General features: G+C 33.3%; 3 protein-coding genes across 4 annotated transcripts; 1 reads left to right on the top strand and 2 right to left on the bottom strand.

Annotated features, from left to right (window-relative positions):
* Positions 1–564: 564 nt before the first annotated feature.
* Positions 565–1,781, bottom strand: LOC135122171 (sorting nexin-21). The gene is made up of 2 exons (XM_064046389.1): positions 1,691–1,781; positions 565–1,556 (listed from the first exon to the last, which is right to left on the bottom strand). Exons 1-2 carry the CDS (start codon positions 1,704–1,706, stop codon positions 784–786), a joined length of 789 nt encoding a protein of 262 aa, XP_063902459.1. The 5' UTR covers positions 1,707–1,781; the 3' UTR covers positions 565–783.
* Positions 1,782–1,871: 90 nt separating this feature from the next.
* LOC135122157 (mitochondrial nicotinamide adenine dinucleotide transporter SLC25A51) lies at positions 1,872–3,352 on the top strand. 2 transcript variants are annotated; one of them, XM_064046384.1, is made up of 4 exons: positions 1,938–2,026; positions 2,082–2,294; positions 2,343–2,729; positions 3,196–3,352. In XM_064046384.1, the coding sequence occupies exons 2-4, from the start codon at positions 2,082–2,084 to the stop codon at positions 3,238–3,240; spliced, it is 645 nt and encodes a 214-aa protein (XP_063902454.1). In that variant the 5' UTR covers positions 1,938–2,026; the 3' UTR covers positions 3,241–3,352. The 2 variants fall into 2 exon arrangements, with proteins under 2 accessions (XP_063902447.1, XP_063902454.1); XM_064046377.1 differs by having other exon boundaries at positions 1,872–2,026; positions 2,343–3,352.
* Positions 3,353–5,738: 2,386 nt separating this feature from the next.
* On the bottom strand, positions 5,739–14,971 carry LOC135145176 (uncharacterized). The gene is made up of 8 exons (XM_064077283.1): positions 14,923–14,971; positions 13,474–13,754; positions 12,921–13,096; positions 12,356–12,647; positions 12,175–12,301; positions 12,001–12,114; positions 9,906–11,878; positions 5,739–5,840 (listed from the first exon to the last, which is right to left on the bottom strand). Exons 1-8 carry the CDS (start codon positions 14,969–14,971, stop codon positions 5,739–5,741), a joined length of 3,114 nt encoding a protein of 1,037 aa, XP_063933353.1.
* Between the last annotated feature and the right edge of the window lie 12,285 nt (positions 14,972–27,256).

Below are 27,256 nucleotides of genomic sequence, written 5' to 3'. Positions count from 1 at the left end.
TGCGAAATTTAAACTTCAAATTCAGGGCACTACAGCAAGAAAAACACTTTTTAAAACGGTTTACAAAAGTTACAAGATCGCTGTAGTAAGTATACTAGACATAGAAATAATATTATATGGAAGTAACTTAGAGAGAGACGCGCGTTGTCAACACAGTGGGACAGAGATAGGGCTTTCTGGGTGGCCTTTATTAGATCAATGGTACTAGAATTTTGAAAGGGGAATAAATCCAACAAAAAATATTTTCATTTTCAAACTGTTTTTTGTTCTGTGGTAGACTATAAGAATTTATCAAAATATCAACATCGAAAAAACATAAAAGTCGCCATTCGCTGGATGCATCCTACATATTACAATAGTTTGCTTACGTACTGGAAGTGAATATTAAAGGGGTGTTATTCAAAACCTGACACTTTTATGAACCAGGCATTATTTATTAGGCACATTCTTTATCTAAGTCAGAAGTCAATTAATGTTATTATTACGCCAAATAATTTTAAACTATTGAAATGAGATCAAGCTACTTTTTCTACATTTTTTGAGTATTTCAGTAATACGACTGTGTCTGTGAGTTTCAAGTATATTTATTTGGTAATGTATATAATTAAAGCTTTATTCTGAATCCAGGCATCATAAACAGTAAACAATACATACATATTGCTAGATATTCATAATTAATATCAGTCAATTCTATAAAATTTACAAATAAATATATATTTCTAAAGGTATATATATATGAGTAAAATAAAGGGTGACGTAGTAAGTACTCCACACTAAAATGACTCAAGATTTAAATATTTTCTCCTCTACTATATTCACTTTATCTAATAGTGAAGACTGTTCTCCAACTTTGACACCTTGGCGTTTCAACTCTTGTAATCTATACTCAAGGACGTCCTTGTTTCTTCCAGCTTGCCACCAAATTTTCGTGCAGACGTTTAGTAATGGTACATATAATTCCAATAAATCACTGTCGCTGACGCCCTCATATCTATGTAAAGCTAAATCTGCCCATTTCTGGGAATGTAAACAACCTGGAATTGACATACAGCATCCTAACAATCTACATAAAGCTATCAACACTGCAGGAGATCTATCAGTAAGCACTTTGTTTAATAATTTAAAATTATTTTCAAGCAGTGGTAAGGCTTGCAAAAAATCATTTTTCTCAAGGTAACTTTTAGCTTTCTCCAATTCAACGCTTTGGAGAAAATCTAATAAGGCTTTAGATGATCGTAGCTTTGATTCAGTTGAAATGTGTTTTAGAAGTGATTCAAATCCTGTGCTTCTTGTAGAGATCAGTTCGTTATCAAAATTTCCCATGAGAACTTTCTTGGGAAAAATTATGTTAGCCATTAATTGAGGCTGTTCTTTTTTTAAAGCATTGTATAAATTGAGAAAATGAGTATAGCGTCGTTCGATCACAGAAGGGCTTAAATCGTCGTTTCCTGATATATGACGCACCTGCAGAGTGTAAGTTACGTGTTTCTTTTCTTCAACTTCATCACATATTCTTGCTGACACAATTTCAAACACTAGTCCTTGTCTTTCGTTGCCTGTACAAACAGAAAAATGAAAAATTAAGTAAAGCTTAGACTAAATTACCGTCACTAATACAACAATACGTGTAAACATTAGTGTAGAAAAAAAAACACTGATCAACGTAGGTAATTACAAAAAAATAACTTACCTAGGATTTGCGTCATGTTGGAAATTTAAAAATTTATTTACATGCTCAATCTTGAGTTCAAAACCGACGAATTTCATTTGCACTTTTTGGAAAATACATTATCAATGACATTTCGTGATAAGATTGTGTGTCAGACACAGTGATAAAGAAAACAAACGTCAAATGACGTCAAAGTCGCACAGTTATTTTATTATACTATCATGGAAGTTCGATTATGAAAATAAAGTGGTTCGTCATGGATAATGAAAAATTATCTATTTTTATTAGAAGAAATATAGAGATTACACTGTAAATTTAACAGTATTTCTAGTCATGTGAGCCACAAAAGCGTTTAGGGTAAGTGATCTTACGTTTGTGTACTCGTACACGCGTTAACCTATAATTTTGACAGATGTCAAAATTAATCTCCGACATCAAAAAACCCTCTTTGGATTTACTGGAAATAGAGAAAATAGAAAAACTAGAAAAATATGATCCAGTTGGGGATCCTTTGGTTATGGAAAGCCTTTATAAAATAAATTGGAAAGAATTTGCATGTGGGTGGACTGCCGCGTTGATCAATATAACCATAACTTATCCAATAAACAAACTGATCTTCCGACAGGTATATTGTTAATTATAGTGGGTTTTATTGTAGATTGTGTGATTTTAGATGTTACATGGTGTTAATGTGTCAAATGCATTTCGCCAGCTACATGAGGAAGGTCTATTTTATTTGTACAGGGGCATGTTGCCCCCATTGTGCCAAAAAACATTGTCTTTATCATTAATGTTTGGAGTATATGAAGAAGTGCGGCGTCCATTATTGAACAGTGGTTGTAATGAATATGTGGCTAAAGTAATAGGTGGACTTGCATCTGGTACAACAGAGGCAATTTTGATGCCTTTTGAGAGAATCCAGACGATACTGGCTGATGCTCATTACCATAAGGAGTTTAAAAATACGGTTCATGCATTTAAAGCTGTTGGTCTCAATTATGGGTTTCGGGAGTACTATAGGGGTTTAGTTCCAATTTTACTCAGGAATGGACCATCTAATGTAGGTTTCTTTGTGATCAGGGATGAAGTTCATAATTATCGTCCAAGATTTGAATCAAAAATTTATGAGACTATAAGTGAATTTTTTTGTGGAGCAATGATAGGTGTGTTTTTATCTAGTGTGTTTTTTCCATGCAATGTTCTCAAAGTTGCTATGCAAAGTAAAATTGGTGGAAGTCATGAGAACATATTTAAAGTTTTAGTACAAATTTATAATGAACGAGGTAGAAAAATTAGGAACTTCTATCATGGTGTACAGACTAATTGCACAAGAGCGTTTATAAGCTGGGGAGTAATGAATGCAGCGTATGAAAATTTGAAAATTCTTTTCTCCTGAGTCAATTAATTTCCTTGTAAATTATTTTAATTAATAACTTTTAAGGCTGCATGGTCTATTACACAAAAGTATTTTTTATAGATTGTTAATTATTTATGATAAAGTATTCTCTGTTGAATGTTTGTTGTAGTGGAGGTCCAAATGTTATTCCAGTTTATGTGAAATAAATTTGTGATGAAGGAAAGATTCTAAGTGAGTGTTAAACGACGAACTGATGAAGCCTGTGAACAAATTATATTTGTTATTCGTTTTTATTACTATAATAATAAAGACCTCGTGAATCATTAGCAACATTTTTAGGTTTACATGTGTAAACCTATATTATAACATCAATAAAAGTACCCACTAAATAATGTTAGCAACCTTATTTACTGAATTATGAAGTAGGTAAATATTAACCAGTGAATATTTATTAGTGTTAATCGGGTTATCTCTACCGTGTAGTGGTAATGCGGTGTGACCACAGAACTTCAATATAGGTGTGACTAGTTTTTTTTTTTAATCAACAAAGGTTCACTACATTTTTTCTAAAATGTCTGAATAGAGTAACGTCACAGTATAGTAATGTCGTGACAGTTCATAATACTTAAATAATAAAAATAAAATCATATAGTTATATGTAACTATCGCATGTTATCATAGTAAGAGCTCGTCCCAAATTACATTTTGCCCGTTTTGCTCCATTATAGTTTAATTAATGAAAATTTTTCTCTCCTCTCTTTAGAGGAGACAAAAACAATCAAATTTCATTTCCTTTTAATGTATATGCTTGTCATCGAGACGCACCAAATAGATTACAGCGACTCAAAAAAATTAATGAATGAGTCAAATTATTTTATTGATTAATAAGTCAGGAACGACTTACTCCATTTTCCCGAAAATCTGGGAATACAGTAAGTGACATACGTGTTCTTGCAAAAATGCTGCAGACATCATCACAAAATTTTAAAAAGGAAAAACTCGTTGCAAACATACGCGTAACACTCTTCTTCGTGTTTACTTTAAACTTTAACATTGCAAATATGCAATGTTAAAGTTTAAAGTAAACACGAAGACGAGTGTTACGCGTATGTTTGATATCCCAAACTTCCCGCCTTAAATTGACACTTGAAAAACTTTGAAAGGCCCGCGAAAAATTCAAAAATTCAAATTTGGCCTTGGCTGTGATCGTCTAACAAAATGGAACCTAGGTTGTGTTTTTTTTTTTTTTTTGAAAAATGTCGGGAAGACGTCGTTTCATACAAGTGAGCATACACTGCGTGCGAATAGAGAGCGCAAGAAATAATAAACAAAATTTTTGGGAGGGGGCTAAAAATCGCACCCCTCTCTAGGAGGAAAAGGAGGCCGAATCGCGATCGCTTTTCAGCTCCAAAAAACCCCCTATAGTTTATTCGCCCACATATAATACATATATCGCAAATGAAACACATAAAAATATGAAAGAAAAAGACAACCGCGAGTTGACAGACATACACATATGGGAACCGAACAAGTACAAAAACCCTACGTATATGTTTTTGAATCAATGCAAATATTTGAATATCACGAATTTAAAAAAAAAGCAAAATCTGAGTTAAAGTAACCGGATGCAAATACACAAGTTATTACGGGCCTGTGGCGTCAAATTTAAAATTATGGCAGTTAACAAGAGCACAACAAAAATATCCATAAGGGCATTCTAGCACAAGCGGAGGTTGGGGCTTCCGGCCGTGGCTGGTCTCCCCCGCCACGGTCTTTCTATTTTATCGGCAAGCAGCTCTCCATGACGAACATGCCCTGCTACCCAGGTCGTTACGATCGAAAACTCGTGGTTGGAAGTCACGGCTGTTAATAAGCTAACGTTACGTCGTCCAGACCGTTCCCCTAACTTCGATGTATACAAAGCCTGCATCTCTTGTGCAGATGGCGCGACAAATCCCTCTATCCCCTACTAGGAACCGCGCCCTCCGCTTCTGCTACGTGTTTCGGTGTTATTTAACCCCAATTCCATTTATATGTTCAATTTCTATAACTCTGATATTAAACTACACCTGAACAAGTGCTAAAGTTTCAAAAGAGCAATAAACAATAATTAAATTCGCCGTACAATCTTGTGAAATTTTAAACAAATAATTCTTATTTGAGATTAAAATTGGACATCAGACAATTTATAGGATAGAAACATTCATCAACAAAATATTTGCATGATCAAAACTAGCAAAGATTTATAGACAAAAATCTGGTGTGAAATAAACTTGTGCAACTAAGAATATTACTTTAGGTTAAAACTGCAAAGCATGAGAATTTACGTTCAATTAAAATTATACAACAAAGAAAATTACTGAGGTTAAAATTGTAAGATAGAGAAATATTGTATGAGGTGAAAAATTGCAAAGTTAACAAAATTTACATGAGATTAATACTTGCCACACTTTATCAACGATTCCAACAAAGAGTTTACATTATGTCAGATTATGTCATGATCCAAGTGATTGGTTACTTAAAACAATTTACTTCGAGAGTTTATAATACCGTGAACTGATTACCTCAACAAAATACATTATAAATAAACACAAAAATATCCAGACTTCGTAGCGAGGAAAAAGCGTCTGGGTGATGTAAGTTTTACCGTTGCGCGGAAATGCCTCGATGATGTAAATTTTAACGTTGCGAGGAAATGCCTCGGTGATGTAATCAATCTTTAGAGTTGCGAGGACATGCCTCAGTAATGTAATCAATCGTTAGCGTTGTGAGGACATGCCTCAATGATGTAATGGTGATAACGATGATAACTGCCTAAGGGAAGAAATTATTTTAACCCCTCCGTCAGTTCACGGTATGAATTAGTTAATTTAACTGCCGTAAATGAACTATTAGCAATCTTGTGTGAAGAATTAAGAAGTGTCATAATTTAACACTTACGTATACGTATCCAGAAACTTATTTATAATTAGACGAACAAAATCAAACTAGTCCTGACTAAGTGAATTTCATGAAAACTTCTAGCAAATGTCTGTTTAAATAAATCTAGGGCCGGTTTATAGAACAGCGAGTTAAATATTTAATCCTCGATTAGTTTAACAGAGAATTAAAATGTGGAATATGAGCCCGTGATTGGTTAAAATATGCGCGTTGCCTCGAAACGGACCTCAGTTAAAAGTTAATCGCGAATTAACTTTAACTTCGCTTTCTATAAGTCGGGTCCCAAAATTTGTTAAATTGCGTTAGCAACAGGCAACGATTAAAGCCCTAACCTGATCGGCGAATTTACAAACAATAAAACAAATTTACAGCACGTGTACCGTCGTCGAAAGATCGCATGTTTTCCGATTAAAAGCCGCAAGAATTAGTCGCGTGGGTTGGGGAAAACTGGGCGCCATCGTTACGATTAATTGACGTTAAACAAAGGCTTCCTCCCTTTTATTAACTACCAAACCAACTAATTTAACCTAGCTGCTTACAGCGTGCTTTCAACATGCATCCACTACACCGAACCAAAATATAATGCCCCCGCTTTCAGCCATGCTCTCCTGTCAAGGCCAACTACCGCCCTCTAACTAAATATGCAGAACTACCCCCAAGGGTTAACGTGCACATGGTTGCCTATGTTTAACGATTTTTTGATTGCATTTTTTTCTTTCAAATTAAAATTATTCAAATGTGATTTCGCGTCGCTATTAAATAAATTCAGCGCGAAAATTTGATTCAAATTTAGTCACCACAATATATATCTTTTTTTTACGTATAGGGGTTCTCAGAAAAAATTGCAAAATCAAATTTTGTATTTTTTCGAAAAAGCTGGTTATCATTTATTGTACTTCGGGGGCGAGGAAGTTCTGTCGAAATAATCTTCGATCGATTTTTTATTTGTATTTTGCTCATGGTTTCTTGAAAGAGAACTGGAAAATCTAGTCACGAGTATTATTTAGGATTTTTCGCACATGACATATCTAGATGGCAACCCTGTCAACTGACATTTGACGTCTGAAATTCAATTTCAAAATCCATATCGGAATTTTTTTTTACTGAAAGTGTTCCGTTTCCATTTCAGTGTTCGGCACGAGGTCCCTGTAGGTGATCTTAACTGTCTTGACTAGAGAGCGGATTTTATGAAATTTGCATATCCGTTATTTTTTGCATATAAGTCTTGATATTTAATATGTGAACGAATCATGCTAATTAAAAATGAATACAGCTATAAAAAAATTACATATTTGCATATATTTGCATATATTTGCCTTCTGCTGCATATTTCACGTAACGGGTGCATATTTTGCATTTTTATCAATTTTTGTGCTACTTTGAAAAAAAAAAATGCCATTCGATCGGCATTTTTCTAGAAAGACGAAATTTCATTAATCATATTGCAAATATTGTCCTGAGCTTCAAATAACTGGGAAAGGTTTGGGTTTTATGGTAGTTTGGAGGAACTACTGGGTGTTAAGCCATCTTTCCAGGTAAATTCGGGTCCTAATTACTTTTGAAAATACCGTTCATTTCAATATTTTTGTTCGTTGTATTAATTTTATGGTGGTCGAAGGGACATTATCCTATTATTTTTCATTGTGAGTTTGCATTTAAGTATTTAAAGCGATAGAGATGTGTGTCAGTATGTAGATAACTCAAATTAATTTATGAATTAAACCTTTTCCTGAACTTATTCTTCAAGAAGGAACTATGTTTTGTTGTGCCTGCTTTAATCCGATAAGTATTTTTATATCTGTGGACGCAGTACGCAGTTTTTATATTTACAAATACATACTTTAGAATCACCGGAAAAATTTTTGTTAGAATATTTCGAAAAATATTTAAAAATAAATTGTTACCAAAATAGTAATTAAATAGTCGATTACTACTATTTTTTAATTCGTTCTGTTTACCTATATTTATTTTTTAGTATAAGAATATTATCTTAAAAAATGTCATTTATTTGTTAGTGAGATCTAATTAAACACTTTGCAATGTGATTTATGTATTTTTTGTAATAAAAGGTAAGGTATTTTTGCAATTTGTAAATAAATTTAGTTCGGTTATTACGCTTTTTTTAATTTTTGGAGCATATGCAACTGCATATCTCTGCATATATTAAGAAAGTTATTGCATATTTGCATAAATTTGATGCATGTCATATGATCATATTTCCCAAAATTTTGCTGCATATTTTCCGCTCTCTAGTCTTGACCATGATAAATCCACTAGAAATCTTCATCATAATTTGTACGCCCGAAATATTGGAGTCAACACTCATCAACAAAATGTTTTTACCCAAGACTTGCAAGGCATTTCGATTATTACACGTGCTGTGTTAAGGTCTGCAACAACTGTAAATTTGGATCGAACGGCGAATAATAGATAAATAAATGTTTTTTTACTAAACAATTATACACCGTTGTACAAGTAGATGAATTAAAACTGAATTGAAGTTACAGTAGTTAAAGTTCAAGTTTTGCTGGATTTGACTTGACACAATACATTTGACGTTATAGACAAGATAATATTACAAAGTAAACTGTTTCTAAAACCAGTTTCACAAAGGTCTTTGGTTTCACAATGAGCCTATTTTAAGCGCACAGTTTCAAAAATCATTACGGATTCATCAGTCAGAAGGATAAGAGTACATCCTTCTGACTGATGAATCCGTAATGATTTTTTAGCCTAGACATAAAAATTTTTGTGGAAAAAAGTATAAAATAGAAAATAACTTGCTCTGAAATCTTGCAATCGCAGGCATCCCTTGCGATAACCTTCAAATTTACTCACACACAAAATATATACTAATTTAATCATTATTACACAGCAAACAAAATTAAAACCAATACTTGCCTTAATAAAGGACCAACGTGATTCATGAGGAACGGGAATTAGGCGAAAAAAACTTGAGATTTGTCGAAGCGGAAAATAAATCGAAAGTGCTTATTTTTGTTTTTTTTTTTCGATTTTTTAAAAAAAGGCCATATTGGATATACAGTTTCCGACAAAAAATTTCAAGCATCACTTTTCTGTCGTGTCAAAAATTTTAATGTAGTCTATGCTTTATTGTCATTATTTCGGACAGCTGGAATGTCAAACCATGGCCGACTAGTATAAAGCACCTATGGTAATGAATTCAGTGGCGTGACAAGAAAACTCGGGGTTGATTGTCGGAACTCACCTGAATCAGTTGCGAATACGAAAGTTACCTTTTTGCAACGTTACGAACGACTTTAACGTTTGTATGAATCGCCGTGGTCGATGCGCACCCTATACCTTATTGCTACTCGCATCTTTGCGAACAAATTCCAGAAAGAATGAATCTAAAATTCGAAACTTCAAATCTGACAACTAATATTTTTTGCCAAAAAAAATCGAAAAAAGGCGCCACTGAGTTTTGAAATTTGAAACTCGAAACTTCAAATCTGACAGCTAATATTTTTATACAACTTAATAAACCAAATTATTCAAGTTCAGGTTTACCAACTCTCTCAATCAATTTTGATGACTCTGTATATCAATTTCCGATTCCACCTCTCTATAGTTTTGAAGCATTTGATAAACCGGAGACGATTTCAATATGTTTGTTCTTGGGACAGGCATATGCAACAAAGAATATGATCTTAAACCTGGTTTTAGCACACGTAGCTTTAGGATCTTAAGAAGATCTTCACATTTGATATGATAATTTAATATATTATGTAGCATTAAGATAGAAGCTGCTTTTCGCCTGCAGACCAAACTCTGATAGCCAAATCTACGTAACAGTATATCATTTGGAATTCCTCTTGTAGGGTAAACACCATCACAGATATAAGACAAGAATTTTAAGAATCGACGCTGCGTTTTTTCCAACAGAGAAATGTAGGTTTGATAAAAAGGGCTCCATACCACCGACGCATACTCCAAGACGGATCTGACGTATGATAAAAAGAGAAGCCTTAGAACATCAAGGTCTTTAAATTCCGCTGCGTTGCGAACAACAAACCCTAATGATTTATGCGCCGATGTCGAGATAACCTCATAGTGTTTGTGGAAACTTAATTCAGCATCATATGTGACACCCAAGTCACATACATAATCAGGGCGTTGCAGGACTCTTTGATCCAAGACGTAGTTGTATATAACATTTGAAAGTTTAATCGAATATGACTTGACGATGCATTTATCGGCGTTTAACAGCAAATTGTTTTTTTTCGACCATAGCAACACACGATTCAAGTTGTCTTGCAGACGAATACAATCCAAAGATGACTGTACGCGAAAAAAGATTTTTATATCATCTGCATAAAGCAAAGAAGGAACGTCCAAAACTTCTACAATGTCATTGATATACATTATAAACAACAATGGTCCCAAGACTGAGCCCTGCGGTACACCAGATGTTTGTGGAAACTGACGTGAGGAGCAACTGGTACAAAATACATACTGATATCTGTTGCTTAGATAAGATTTAAAGACACTAAGCAAACCGTCGGAAAAGCCAAAACTCTCCAGTTTATGCAGTAGAATACGATGATCAATGCGATCAAAAGCCTTGCTAAAATCCAAATAAATGCAATCAACTTGAAGATGTTTGTCAAACATTTCTGAGATATATTGCGTCTTGATCATCAAATTCGTGACAGTCGACCTTCCTTTAATGAAACCATGCTGCATCGGTGACAAGTGCTGCGAAACATGGGAAAAGATACGAGCATGCATTACAAATTCAAACACTTTAGCAAAGTTGTTGATCAAAGCAATTGGCCTATATTCACTGATTTCCGCAGTGCTTCCTTTTTTATGAATAGGCAAAATCCTAGATAACTTCCATTTGTCAGGAAATTTTGAATTACTCAAAATCAAGTTGAATATAACTGTTAGTGGAGAAGCTAAAATTATGCCACAGTCTTTCACAAAAAATGACGGAATCTCATCGGGCCCAGCGGTTAACGTCGGCTTTAGTTTCTTGATGGCTGTAAGCACTTCAGACTCGTTAATTTTTCTAACATCAAATATATTTTGATTTAACGCACTCACAAGATCACTATCAACGGACGTATTCGATGAGGTGCTACTAACAGGATGAAAAGACCTGGCAAAAAAATGCGCAAACGCATCAGCAATGTGTTGAGGGTTGGAAAGTTCGTTACCCTTGTAAAACATATTAGCTGGAATACATGCATGATTCGATTTATTTTTAATAAACGTCCAAAACTTTTTTGGATCTCTCTTAATATCAGAAGTGATATTTTGCAAATATTCTTTGTAGGAAGTCCGAATCAAGAGTTTTACAGTAGCGCGTATGCTTTTTAAGGCATTATAGGATTCCGTTGTTTTATTTCGTTTATATTTTTGCCACGCTTTCTCCTTCATTTTTAAGTTAGAAATAATTTGTCCATTATACCAAGGAGGATAAGCTCTTGAAGGTTTTCTCTTAATAGGTACAAATGAAGAAAATAAGGGTTCTAATTTTTTATACAAGTTATGAACAACCTTGTTTACGTCAACACACGCGTCAAGGAAAGAGAAGTCAGTATTCAACATAGATTCATACAATGAGGAAAGATTAGCTTTCCTGAAATTACGGGATCCACCACAAATCCCACAAGGGTTGCCACTTTTACTAGTTTTTAAGGAGGACAAATCGACACACAACGCTGGCTGATATGAATCCTCAGTGCTTAAAAGTTCAACAGGCTTAGAAACAAAACAATGAAAATTAGAAAACACAAGGTCAAGGAGACGATTATCACGATTTAGGATACCATTCCATTGCGTAAGATTAAAAAATTCCGCAAAGTTAATGCAGGCATTGATAGCGTTATTTGATGGACCTCCCATCTTGGAGAAACTATAGAACTGGAAGATATTTATATCGCCTATAACAATTAAGTTAGCGCTGAATAATTGGTTAATGTTAAAAGTTCAACAGGCTTAGAAACAAAACAATGAAAATTAGAAAACACAAGGTCAAGGAGACGATTATCACGATTTAGGATACCATTCCATTGCGTAAGATTAAAAAATTCCGCAAAGTTAATGCAGGCATTGATAGCGTTATTTGATGGACCTCCCATCTTGGAGAAACTATAGAACTGGAAGATATTTATATCGCCTATAACAATTAAGTTAGCGCTGAATAATTGGTTAATGGAAGATAGACATTCAAAAAGACGAGCATAATCATCAACTACGGCAGAAGGAGGTATATACAAGACAATTACAAATACCGATTTATACACTAGTCTAATCCTAGCAATTAAAATGCCAATATGCCTGATCTCATCAAAGCCAGAATTAAGCTAGTAAGGATCAATAGTTTCAATTAGAAGATGCTTTTTAGCAGCAATCAGTACTCCACCACCTCGACTAGTGTCAGTTGCCGCAAGATCACGATCCTTACGATAGACATTAAAAATATTCGGTTCAAATAATTCATTATTAGACACATCATTTTTTAGCCAGGTCTCCGTGAGGATCAAGATGTCATACTGCGTCATGGTCATAGAGTTCAAATGTATATCAGCAAATTTATTATTCACACTTCGAATATTTTGATAATAAAGTCGCAAAGTATCAGACGCACTATGTTGAGAGTAGTTATGACTGCCTAAAGAGGTGTCAGAGGACTCTGAATCCAAGAACAACCTAGCTAATGAAACTGAATGAGTTAGTTGCTATTTAGTATGAGGGAAAACTTGTATTGAACATGAATCAGCAAATAAATTCTTTTTGAAACTGTTCACAGCCGCTTTATATGATTCACACAAATTAAGGTATATTCCTGTAGCGGCACAATAACACATGGGTAAGCAGAGCAAAGATAAGTTGTCTTGTGGTGTAGCGGTCAGCATACCAGCCCGGAATGCTTGGAGACGTGGGTTCGAATCCCACCGAGGCACAACATTTTTCTCTGCTTACCTATATTGGTGACCTCCGACAGGCAACGCGCACGCAACATCCTTCTGCCACCGCCCTGTGCCCGCTGTGTTCGGGGTCCGCAGCACCGCCAGGGTTCGAACAACGACCGTAAGAGTGGTAGGGGCGACGCCAGCATCTATCTCCTTCGCACCCCAGCACGACCGCGCGCTGTGTCGCTAGGGGGGGGGAGTACTGTAGCGGCACAATAACACATGGGTAAGCAGAGCAAAGATAAGTTGTCTTGTGGTGTAGCGGTCAGCATACCAGCCCGGAATGCTTGGAGACGTGGGTTCGAATCCCACCGAGGCACAACATTTTTCTCTGCTTACCTATATTCCCATGCTGCATGATTTAAATTTAGATTCTCCGGCCGATTACGTATAGTTTTACAATTAATGCAGCATTTTTTGTTCTCTGTCTCTGAATCAACATTCGAAAAAGGGCAGTCTTTAACTTTGTGCTTTTCAGCACACAAAGGACAACTAACTTCATTTTTACAATGTGCGCTTTTGTGAAAAAAACTGTTGCAATTAAAACAGCGAGGTACAGTTACAGAATCATAGACTGAACAAGGATTGAGACCAATGAGAATATGACTAGATTTTAACAATAAATTATATGTCACTACATCTACTTCAACATCAGCTTGAAAGAGATTATTATTTGAACGTATTGGCCAATATCGAATTAATTTCCAGAAGGATGACTGCTGAATCAAATCTGGATTTTGCTTTTTTAAATAAGATGGTAATAAGTCCTGAGAAATATCTTTGAAAAAACCTACAATTCTAATTTTCGGACGTAAAGGATCAACTTCTTTTATGTGATAATTACCTGAAAGATTATATGTACTCAATTTGTATATATATGTATGTACTCAATTTGACCTAAAGAGTAAAGACACGCTTAAATTAAACCGGGTACTGTTCGGCTCTACAATTTTGAAAATGTCTGAAATTTGAAAATTATGTACAAAAATGTAACCTCTTTCGATTCCCACCATTACTCTTCCATTTCAAGTTCTTACAAAAATTAAAAAAAATTCTCAAAGCTTAGGTAGTACAGTTACCTTATTTTTTCGATTAATTTCTGTTCCTTAGAAATTACGTTCGCTTTTTACGTGGGAAGCCGTCCGTAAGCATGATGAATTCTTAAACAAAAGTGGTCTGTCTATTCCTTCCCAAAACTTGTTGACGCCATCTCACCACTATTTTGCTGAGCATATCCTATCTAAAATGCACAAAATATAATATAATGACTCTACACCTGTGTTTTGTCAGTGCATTAACATTTTTTAGAATTGCTTATACAGGTACTTAAAAAGTTAATGAACAAAGCAATTTATTTTATTGATTAAATCAAGAACGGCCATCTGTAACGTTTGTATCATATTTGCTCAAATCACCATCGTTAAGGCTCCACCACACCTCAAGAAAATTTCTATTTTAAAAGATATGCAACTTGTAAAACACCCATGCTACCTCGTTATGACAGCTGCCACTCATCTCTAAGGGTTAAAATCGTTCACTTCGTTTACAATAACTAGTTTTATTACTGCTATTGTCAGCGGGGGAAGTGTATCCCGGCTTGCAGGTAGAGCAGAGTAAGGAACTAAAATATTTATCTACTATGAAAGAAAACAAACAATATTTCTTAGCTTACGTTCGAGAAGTAAAAACGCAAAAACACGTCTACTGGTATATAAAAATTGCCACTTTGTAATATTAGTTTCAAAAGTTTTGAGCGACATTTGACAGGTGTATGACGTCATCGATAATTTTTTAAATAGCACCTCCTACTTTTTTTAGCATAAAGTCCCTTGAAAGAGAATTTTTGATATGCGGTTTAACCTAATTTACTGTGATAAGAAATGAAAAAAGCCAAATGTGTGTTTTAAAATAAATTAATATAATCATTGCCAGAGACTGTTGAGATCTTTACTCGCAATACATACAACAAAGAAATGCTTGTTCATATATATAATTCCGACCATAATTCTTACTCTTATTTTTAAATTCCTGTTTCCATAAAAATTCGTACGCATTGGGCATATTCTGTAAGTAGGTAGAAAAGTAAAATTAAATTTCCAAGAATATTTTATTGAAGGTACGAAGGTACGTTATTGTGAGTATTTCTTAGTAATCTTGGAAATTTTCAACCCAAAATCTTAGAAATTTAGGTAGGTACATACCTAGTTACCTCTCGGAATGTATTTTGAATGAAGCAAATTGGTCGAAGGTTATTTCGACAAAACTTCTCTCGCCTCTGAAATACAATAAAACAAATCAATTAGTCATAATACATATGTTGGGCTGTACTTTAGATAATATTGAAATAACTCACGAAAATTGTTATGGTTTAAAAAGTGTTTTCTACTACAAATGTAATATGTACGGAATATTCGGTAATTTTTGTACAGAACCTGAAAATCATATATACAAAGTCAATTATGCAGCTATTTGTGGAGTTAGATCAACGGGCGTGGGTTATTCTCAAATTTCAGAATTTTGTTCAGCTCTAGATATCCCTCAAATACCCCAGACGACATATCGTAAAGCCGAGGTTAGAGTTCTAAAGAGCATCGAAGCACTTTTCGAAGAACAAATCAAAACGCAGGTAAAGAAGAGTACCGATTAGCTGTGAAGGCGAGGGAGGTAGATAATGATTGCGTCCCATATATTACCGTTATTGTCGATGGAGCTTGGAACAAATGCTCTTACAAATCCAATTACAATGCACTGTCTGGGGTAGGACGCATAATTGGTGCCAGAACTAAAAAAATACTTTATGTTGGAGTCAAAAACAAACTTTGTAGTTTCTTTAAAATCTGTATGAAACAGAAAAAAGAAACTCCAACACATAACTGTTTTAAAAACTGGGAGCAAACATCTATGTCCATGGAAGTTTCAATTATCTTAGAGGGATTTACTTTAGATACTTTATAGGAGAATTATAGGCGACGAGGATAGTAGCGTATTAAAAAAAGTTCGGGCTGCAAAACCATATGGTGCATATTATTTTATAGAAAAAATTGAATGTAGAAATCACATACTTTAGAACAGCTACTTATTATAAGTGCTATTAAATTTAGCAAAAATAAGCCTCTTCCTTTTTTTCCAGCATATATTTGGCAATCACGAACAATGTGCAAGTTATTTTTGTTATAAAAGTGGACAGTCAAATGATATTTTATTTTCTACATATAAAAATCATAGACACACAAACTTTCTGTAAAATTTTAGTTATAACCCGTTATTCTTGTACTTCTTACAAATAATTACAAAAAGCCACTGGAAAAACGCTTTGGCCAACACCAGTAAAATAAACTGTGATTGGATTATATTATTATTATTATTAATATTATTATGGATCATGGATCCAAAGAATGAAAAAGGCAGTGAGTGATTTATTTTACTAACGCATTTGTTACGTATTAACATCTATATTAATAAAAATGAATCGCCGAAATGTATGTACGCTCATAACTTCAGAACGACTGCACCGAATTGGACGATTCTTTTTTTTACGTGTTCCTTATTGTCAGGACAAGGTTTATATGTAACAAAATTTATAAAAAATAAGACGGCTAAAAGATTAAAAAAAAATAAAAATTTTGCATGGGAATCGCCACTTCGAATGAATTTGAATAGTTGGTGTTTCTGACGGACCTGTCGCCTAACTGACGTGTCATACAAAACTATTTCTTCCGTGCGATTGTGAAAAGTATTATTGCATTTCAAGTCGTTGTTTGTTTTTTCGTAACAAGAAACGTCGTTTATTTTAAGAAAAGTGTTCGTTAAAGTGAATTACGCATTGCTAAAGTTTCTTATTAATTTTGATCTGCCATTCTATTTACGTATATTCACTTTGTTGGTTTCGACAAAACCTCAAACTTTACCGTTATTCGAGGATTTAATTTGAAATTTTCAATATTTTAAAATTCTCAAGACAAAATTTACAGATTTGATTGACGGTGAAAATAATTCTGTGTCGTTTTATGCCGACAAGACGACAAGCTGACATACGTCCACGAAGTCAATCAAATGTGCGACGAACTACCTCAGGTGCAAATCGCAATGATTTATTTCATGGGTAATTCGGATACGGAAGTTGATCAGCGTTGTGCTCATAATCAACATAATAGTAAAACATTGAAGCGAGACATTGGGTGGTATGAATAAAACTGAGTAGATACTCATATTCGAAGTACGAAGTACCTACTTGCAAACATTGTATCTCCCCGGACACAAATTGAACATCTACGCGTTTTGTGAGCATTTAATCTAAAAATGAGCATCGGTGTGGCAAATGACTATTTGTCCTTATAAATAATAAATTAAATGTAATATATTTTTGTTTCCTTAAGAATACAAAGTTAACAAAGTTAGTTGAGTTACAAAAGTCTCTTTTGCTCCACGTTGGCCACCAACGAGCGATTTTCAAGATTTTTGTGAAACTTTGCTGGTTTTGAATTTGAATTTTCTGTCCTCGATAGTTGATGCTCAGCAAGAACCACGGGAAGGTCTGGAGCAGATCTCGCTAGGAAAGGAGAGGGCTAGGATTTGTTAATGAGGGATAGAACGTTATACAGTACAATACAATGGAAATACAATACAGGTACCTACAATCTAACTACAATACAGAATACACTACAGAAACAGATACAATTCAGATACAATACAAATGCAAAGTTAGTAGCCAATACACCACCGGAAGAAATTGCACCAAAAATTGAGAATGTTGCAAAATGAAAACCCAAGCAAGCACACCCATGGAACTCGGAACGAAATCTATTGGTCGCAGCGCTCACACGCCCAAGGGAGAATGCAGCCGCATAAATCCAAGGCCGACTGACCTCATCCTTATAGGAGATGCGACCCAGCGTCAAAGGGCCAACAGAATCCCCCAGGCCAAAGCGTCTGACGACATGGAGAATTCAGACTCTGAACCAAAGAATGCACTGTTGCAAAATTAAAACCCAAGCAAATGCACCATGAAAACAAAGCATTTGCACCACTGGAGCTAAATTGGCAAGACCCAAATTAAGTTAGTAACACATACAATATACAGTACAAAATGCTTCAATTACAAAAGTTACAATATACAAATTTCTCCACGTTTGCCACCAAAGAGCGATGACTTTGCTCGCTCGTTGCTGTTGCCCAGCAAGAACCAAACAATACGAGGAGGTCTGGAGTGCGTCTTGCCATTAAAAGAGAGGACTAAGGTTTGATAGCATGGGTGAAGGACACCGTATTTTGTAAATTTGGACGCCGTACTTTAAAAATGATGAATACGGTATTTTGTGAATTATGAACGCAGTACTTTGTATATTCTAAAGGCGTACTTTATAAAAAATGGGCATTTTTGGAAAAATATCCATTTTCCTTTGTGTTCACAGCACTTAACACAAAACATTTTCGCTAATATTTATTAACAATAAATTAGAAATTCGCGAACACGTGCTACTTTTAACCCAAAACGAAGCTCCAATGTTGCTGCTACCAGACCGGAATCAAAACTGAACAGAAAGGATCGAAAATGTGACCTTTTATCAGGTAGCTCACGCGACAGTTACATCATCGTACGTCACGATGAGATTGCAAAAATTATTTTTCATATTTTAGATCAGAAATTGTACATTTTCGGGGTTAATTTAACAACGTTTAAACAAACTAATTTGTTTTTACTAACCTCGTGTTCTTAGGAAAACGGATTTCGGTTTAATTATCATATATTTATAGTTATCATATTTGAACATTATGAATTGTATTAATTATGTTTAAATTTTATTTAATCATATCGCGAAAATGGATAGCTTTGACCCACCAACTTCAATCGTTTCGAAAATTTATCCAAAATGTAAACATTGTCGACCAAACGAATCACGGAATCCGATAAATTAAAACTGAAGTCGTACTTACCCTGTTTTCGGTCCTTTTCGGAAAAATATCCATTTTCGTTCGTGTTCACAGCACTAACACAACATATTTTCCGTAATATGTATTAATAATAAACTAGAAATTCGCTAAAACGCTCCACTTTTACGCCGAAATGAAGTGACGATCTTGCCGCCGTCAAACAGAAATTAAAACTGAACACAAAGGACCGAAACACGTGACCTTTATACAAGTAGCTCAGGTGACATTGACGTCATCGTACGTCACGATGAGATTGCAAAATTTATTTTTTATATTTTGGCCAGGAAAATGCACATTTTCGGGGATAATTTAACATTGTTTAAACAAATTGATTTGTTTTTAATAATTTCGGGCTTGTAGGACAACGGGTTTTGGTTTAATTATCATACATTGATGCTTATCATATTTAAACATTATAAATGATATTAATTATGTTTAAAATTTATTTATTTATGTCGTGAAAATGTATAGCTTTGATCAACCGATTTCAATCGTTTCGAAAATTTTCCCAAAATTTAAATATTGTCGAGTGAACGAATCACGGAATCCGATAAATTAAAACTGAACTCGAACTTACCCTGTTTTCGACCCTTTTCGAAAAAATATCCATTTTCGTTCCTGTTCACAGTACTAATACAACACATTTTCACTAATATTTAAATATATAAATTAGAAATTCGTGAAAAGAGCCCTACTTTTAAGCCAAAACGGACTCTGATGTTACTGCCACCAAACCGAAATCAAAACTAAACGCAGAGGACCGAAAAATGTGACCTTTTATCAGGTGGCTCACGTGATAGTGGCGTCATCGTACGTCACGATGAGATTGCAAAAATTATTTTTCATATTTTCGTTCAGAAATTGTACATGTTCGGGGTTAATTTAACAATGTTTAAACAAACTAATTTGTTTTTGCTAACCTGGTGTTCTTAGGAAAATGGTTTTCGGTTTAATTATCACATATTAATAGTTATCATATTTAAACATTATGAATTATATTAATTATTTCATTTCTGCAACTCTTGAGTTATTTTCTAAAATAAATTGACTGATCCATACATTTTTTTGTCACTGTAAAAGCAAATCTAAAAAATATGAATGCAATGATAAATTTACGAAAATATACTGATGATATTTTGCATATTTTAGATAGGATTTATTCGGCAAAATCTTGAGATGACGTCATCAAGTTTTTGGGCTTGATAAACAGATATATTTTAATTAAAAACGTACCATGTCAAACAGTAACTTCAAAACGTCTGCAATAAATCTAAAAATTTAGTTTTGCAATTCTTGATTCAATCAATAAAATAAACTGACTCAGTGATTAATTTTTTTTGAGACACCCCCTATAAGCAAAACTAAAAAATATGAATGGAATGATAAATCACAAGTATAGTCTCATCCTACTTTGGATATTTTAAAAAGGATTCATTTGACAACATTTTGGGCTGACGTCATCAATTTTTTGGAGGAAGCAAGTATTATTTTGAATAAAAATTTATTATCCTTATCAGAGGTTTAAAACATCTGCAAGATTTCAAAGCATTCGGTTTGCAGATTCAAAATTAAGTTGTAGGTGAAACGAAGTTCACGGGGTCAGCTAGTCAGTAAATAAAATAAAACAAATAAATTCTTCACGCAAGAGGATTATATTCATAATTTAAATTCAATAATAATTGACGTTCATGCCAATTGCAACAACTTTTAAACAACAATTTGCGTTGGTGGGAGATTTCAAAATATCTTATTAGCTACGTGTAAATGTATCATAAATATTAGTCCACCAATCTTTAACAAAAAGGATGTTTCTAAATACTTAGAAGGGGGCTACAGGATGATGTAACATTAAAAGTCTGTCTTTAATTGCCTCTTACTTGGTGTTGTGACTTACAGATTAAATTTAGAAAACCTTAGAGGATGGACACTCTCATAAAATTATATAATATATATGTTATAAATTTCACTGGACCAGAAAAATGGCTAAAGTTTGTTTGACCACAAATTTTAAATATTCTGCCCCTGTTTACTCAATTATAATGATTCATTAAAATATTTTATTCCTGTAAAGCGCAATGGATCTTTTTAATACAATTTCTACTCATAACCTTTTTGAAAATTTAAAATTGATCCATAAATAGCGACAACCAGATAATCTCATACTCATCACAATTTAATTAACGTGTTGTAGTTTTTTTGACAATAAAATTTAAAAAACGGAAAAGCCGTCTGAGCAGAGTTTTTTACGTTTGTTTCAACGGTGTGAAATTTATTACAATCGGACGTATACTTTTGGCAAAACATTGGGCAGAAGTTTTTATGTATTTCCCTATGCTGGAATATTGTTTAGCTCACCCTTAAAATGATGAAGAGTTTATGTATGTATGGTTACCTGCTTTTTTATGCGCTAAACTCGTTTTAGATTTTAACTCCCTGTTGGGTTAATCTTCTCTTTGTTGGGACGAACCAGATATAATAATCCCAGCAGGTCAGGTAAACGATTTGTAGATAAAAACAAAACAATATTTTTGAGTATTTGGGTTAAAAGTAATTGCAAAAAGTAATTGTAAAAGTGACTGAATTACTCAAAAAAAATAATTCGTTACAATTACTCATTATAATTATTTTCTGAAAAGTAATGCATTACAATGACTCATTACTTGAAAAGGAATTGAATTACAGTAATAAATTACATCCAACCACTGAAAACAAAATACGATTAGAACGAGGACGCCAATAATGCAACCAGTGCAATCGCAATGCAATAACCAAAGTACTCAAATTGAACACTACCATAAGTACTTTCTTTTTAGCGTCCTCTATCGACTAGTAGATTTAACAACAGCCTTGTGTGTTGATTTGTCCCGTCAGGGGATTTTAGCACGAGATTTTAGGATTTAAGCTATTTGACGGCTAAACTAGTAATAGAAAACGAATTTAACAAATGATTGTGCCTTCTTCACAACCAATAAGCTAAATTGAGGTAAATATTTATAATATAGTTCTCTTTTACATTCTATGTTGGGATCAATTTCTCCGCTACTTTTCAGTGCTCTTGTTAAGAAGTGTTCGTCGAAGTTGTAGCGCACGGTGTTCAGATGGCGCAATGTAGATTCGATTGTGTAGAAACTTTACAGATATGTATTGAGTTAAGTAACTAGGTGTCAGCACATCAAACGTTTGTGGAAATAATAACAGTAATAGTAATAAGCTAATAAGAATAACCCCCGTTTAAAAAAAGAGAATTTCAACTATTTTAAAAACTACAGATAACAAAATTCTCACTTTAAGTATTTAATTGGTGCTGTTACAATAAACAGTCATTTTTTATAGAAACTATATTTTTTGAATTACCTACAGAATTTATTATCTTCTGAAAAATACAATGTATTAGAAGAATTATGTTTTCTATTTTTAAAATGTTTTTAACGGTATAACCATTCTGCACTTTTAAGTAACGTTAAATAACACCATCCTGCAGTCGGTATGTATCTAAATATTTCAATTTCAAGACAAAAAAGTGATTGATAGCTTCGTCAGTCTGTCATGTAAGTGGTTATTTTCTAATATAATTTTGTATATATAATTTATTATTTTACCAAAAAATGTTATATAGAAAATTGATACGCAGAAGGGTGAATTATCCAAAGCAGTTTATTATTACTTTTTACCTACTAATATTTACCTGTTAAGTTTATTATTCAAAATTCAGGTTTTCAGTACCTCTATACATACAAGAGATTGGAAGTCGATTAAATTCTATATAATACAAAATGTATATAAATCAAATCTTTGAAGAATTTTTGTTCCTCAACATTAAATGAAGTTAAATAAAATTGTAGCATCACTAAAATAAGCGCAATAGAAAAATTTCAAGTTTAGAGTCAGTTAATAATATACCTATTACGTATCGACTGAAATTTTGAACTGTTGGAATTCACTTAAACCTTATGAATTTTATAAAACCAAGACAAAATTGCATAACAATAATTTATTATCAAAAAAAAAGTAGGGCGGTATTTGATTAATGTGTATAAACGGTTGCTGATATTCAACTTTTTCAAATTCACATTGAAAAGTATGGAACTTATTAAAAGTTTTGAAAAATTTTCAAGCGTTTTCTTAGGATTTGAATGAGTTTTGGAAAATCTGAGATACAAAATACATTTTTTTATTGACATTAGTTCTGATATTCAGGAGCAACTGATTTTTAATTTGTAGTATTGATTAGATTTAAGACCATAGTTACTTCCCGAGCGACAACCTCAGACTGGATTACACAAACGTTGAGTTATATGTTACAGTCTTCAGGTTTCACAACTCGCATGTGAAAACGCAAATTTCCTGTTTCTATCTGACTGTTTTTCTGTTACACTTATGTTGGCGATTTTATTTAACAGATAACCTCTGAAACGGAAAGCAAACCAGTTACTTTGAAATTTAGGTACATTCTAAGTGTTTCGTAAAAAATATACAACAGTCAATTTTTTATTTACCCGTTTCACATCGTTAATGACGTCATTTCAAAATATTTAATATGTTACTTTAATTTTCACAATAAGTAATGGAAATAAATTACGTTTGGATTATTGAATTTATCAGATTTACAGTTTCATCTCAAAGATTAAACAAACAAATCCTCTCATTAAGTTGTTGATGATATCCCAAAAAATTATTAAAGAACGCTACGGTTTTTTTTTAATTAATGATACAGCATTTCAAAAATAATGTTTGTATAATTTTCTTCAAATCGCTCATTTAGTTTTCCTCATGTTTTGGTAATACAAAAATATTACCGTAAGTTTTATATTGTAAACAGGGTTATTCACGAGTAGTTCCACGCCTAGAAAATTCAAGATGCAACTAGAAATACAATTTATTTCAGAACCATCTTTTATAGGAGTATTTCATACCATTTTTTTTAAGTAAAGCTTAGTTATCTGTTTTGTGCAACAACTGATAACAACATTGACGCAGTGTCAGACACTTTATGTTAAAACTGACATTTCGTCAGAATTGATGAGTATGTTCAAAAGTAGGTGTCGTGTTTCCGCCTGTCTGTCTGTCGTCTGTCGTTTGTTGGTGAACTTATTAGACAGATACGTAATCTCCAAAACTATTCTACTGATTGTTGTGAAATTCTAGATGTGTTTTAAGAAGATCGTGTAAATGGTAAAACGTAAACCAACATTTGTCTTATTAAGTTATAATCCTCACCAAAAATTTCGTAACGTCACCTAAAAATTTTGCAAAGATTATAGTTATTATTTAAAATACACAATATAATATGCTCCTGTATCTGTAATTTTCTAATACACCTCTATTTTTGACCTTATTCATATATATGTATTGTAAAATAAATCAAAATTTTATAACATTTCACAATTTAACTTTTGTAATTAGTTTTACACATGTTTTTAGCGTTGTCACGACCATTGTAAATCGGTACCTAATCACAATTTCCCAATCAGTTCTTCCAAAAACTTGATGTCATCTCAAAATTAACTAAAATAAAAATAAAGCAACTATCTCTTGAAATTTTCTTTTAATAATGTATCCATATTTTAGAATTGTTTATTCACGGTGTCTAACAAAAAATAACGAATGAACTGATTTTTTTGATTAAACAAAAAATGGCTTACTTTATTGTTTTGGAGTTATGGGTGAACAGTACGGTTGTTGTCAAAAAGTCGATGATGTCATCATAAAATTTATAATAAAATAGATATTACTTGAAATATACAGCATAGCATGCTCCTTTGTCTGCATTTAAATATTCAGTCCCTAGTTTTATTTTAACATATAGCGATTACCGTAAAAAATGTAGAATCAGATTTTATAACTTGTTTAGAAAACTGGACTTGTTAATGGATTGCCCTTTTCAGAGGCAAGGAAAATTCTGTCTAAATAATTTCAGATCAGTTTTTTTCCAACTTTAGTGATTTGTGTACGTGGCCTATATTTGTTAAACTCTATCCAATGGGTGTTCAACTGAAAAAGTCATTAAGATGGTGTTGCTTCTAAGATAATACAAAACGTAGTGAAAAACGTTATATGTTTTATTAATTCCTACTGTTGTGTATAATTGATATATTTTTTAAATTACAAGTAGGAAGAAAAAACAGGCAGTTTTTCAATTTATTATATATCCCTTGATAGTCTGCAACATGCTTGTATAGTTTGGGCAAAGATATTGTGCGTTTAGGACTCTTACGCAAGCGCACGTTACACAGGCAGTTAGGTAGGCCACGTGCCGTACTGAAATAAGTTCTATTTAGTATTCCTATAAGGGCAAGATCCCTGACCAGACAAGAGGACTTCTTCTGTCATTGTGACGAACTCGTAAAAATTACTGTGAGTTAAGCAGCAATTAAGCCATAACCCCACAATATCTCTGGCTGAACTTTTAACGTAGTTGACTCTAGCAACATGATCAACATTGTCAGAATTTTCGTAGGACCTATTAGAGGTTAAATACGATATCTATATGGACCAAATTATCAGTACCTTATGGACAAAAAGAAGAAGTGCATAAATTATATGGTACCATAAATATCATAAAAGTAGCAAGAGGTTAGTTTGCAGTAAATGTTATTTCATCACAGCAAATTTTAAGTTTTTGGAGTTTAATTCACTAAATTTATCCAAGGTACTTAAAATTGTGATATTTAATAATGATTTATTTAAAGACAGATGGGCTCTGTATAGACATTTCTGTGAAAGTTTAATGTTAAAATGTTGTAATAAGCCGAATTATAGCAATTAATAAAATTGTAAAATCATTTCCGTTAACTGAAATGTTGGTATAATTAGTAATATCGTCATTAGTATTATCGATGCAGGATAGCAAATGGTTCTGTGAAAACACGCATTAATTAAAATGCCATTTTCAAAGCTTGCTGTCAGTGCAAATATAGTGAGCATATAATTATACAGTAAAGCCGTGATGGCTATCACCATCATCACATCTACAAAAATGGTGACATTTTATAATTATATTTATTGTAACCCGTGTAATTTAACCACAGACAAATTAAGATACAAAACTGATAAAACAAATTGTCTGTTTTGTATCCTGTGGTTTTGAGAAACGCATTTAGGTAATTGTTAACGGATAATGATTTCAATGTTAAAATTAGTTTTAAACAAAGCGTTGAGATGCCCTGTTTCTTGGAAAACGAATATTATGTGAAAAAGTACGTGTCGTTTTTACGTGTTTCTATAAATGTCCGATAAAAGTAATTAGGTAATTACTTAATTTAGTGCAGCCAGTACAGATTTTTTACGACTGTTCTTTAAAACAAGTTATAGCCCATTATTTGAATTTGATGGGTTTCGTTCACATGATCCGATTTCAATTTTTTATCAAAATAATGACGTTGGCACCGAAAAAACATATGAGGAAATCAATTGATTGTTCTTTAATAGCTCCCCATACGTTGAGACAGAGTGCAAAGGGTCCACCTGCTTTTGGTAATTTTTATGTGGGGTCTACACCGAGTGTCCATGAGGGGAATGGTTAGATAATTGATATATAATTTAACGTCTCTAGAGTTTTAGGCAATAATAGTTATTAACCAAATGCTTATGTTTGCATGATCCTGCCCTTTTATTACCTTCGGTTCGTTATTATTGTTTCAATTTTACTAAAAACTCGAAGCTTTTATTTAATTGGTTCTTTTCGTGTTGCCGCGCAGTCAATTTGCAAATCCTCTCGTGGATATTTTACCTGCTCTTTATTGCCCTGGGATTACAAGAAGCTCGAGACGATTTGGTGCGCCTGGAATAATTTCTTAATTACTTAGATTGAATGTTTTTAAGAACATTTTCATTCTGGAAGTTTGATTATGACTGGGTTTTTCTTAAATAAGGGATTTTTGGACTGGTTTCGAATGTTTTAAATTTAAAAAATTGTCAACTTACCTAGGGCTAATTACCGCTCCAACGAATATTAGTTCCAAGACGTTAACTGGCGTCGCTCAATGTTCGGCTGCTTGTATTTTTATAGCGCCTCCTTGAAATTGCTCCCTGAGTACCCCTTAACGTTAATTTGATTTTTTCCTTTATTTTACAGAATCAAGAAGTGTGTTGTAAGCTTATTTAGGTTATAAAAGACCACATCCCTGTTGATTAGGCAATAAACTTAATGAAATAGAGACAAAAGGGGGTTTATTTAAATGAAAAACAAGACTTATTTCTAATTGACTCTAAAAGAGGGCTATTTAAGTTGAGAATTAAGACAAAAAAGTCACCGACTCGAGTATAATTTAACAACTTTCCAGATCGAATCAATTTTTTCATGGCGAATAAAGAAAGAAGCTCTCACAATTTTTGTTTATTACAGGGAATAAATTTAACATGGAAGGCACTTTGGAGCCATTAAAAATAGCAGGCAATATACTTGTAAATTGCAGT

Source organism: Zophobas morio, unplaced genomic scaffold (genome assembly GCF_036711695.1).
Source record: "Zophobas morio isolate AGI-343-1 ecotype UQ-CSIRO unplaced genomic scaffold, CSIRO_AGI_Zmor_V1 ptg000005l, whole genome shotgun sequence".
Taxonomy (NCBI): domain Eukaryota; kingdom Metazoa; phylum Arthropoda; class Insecta; order Coleoptera; family Tenebrionidae; genus Zophobas; species Zophobas morio.
The sequence above is the reverse complement of the archived record's forward strand: the minus strand, read 5'-3'. Positions and strand labels throughout refer to the sequence as shown.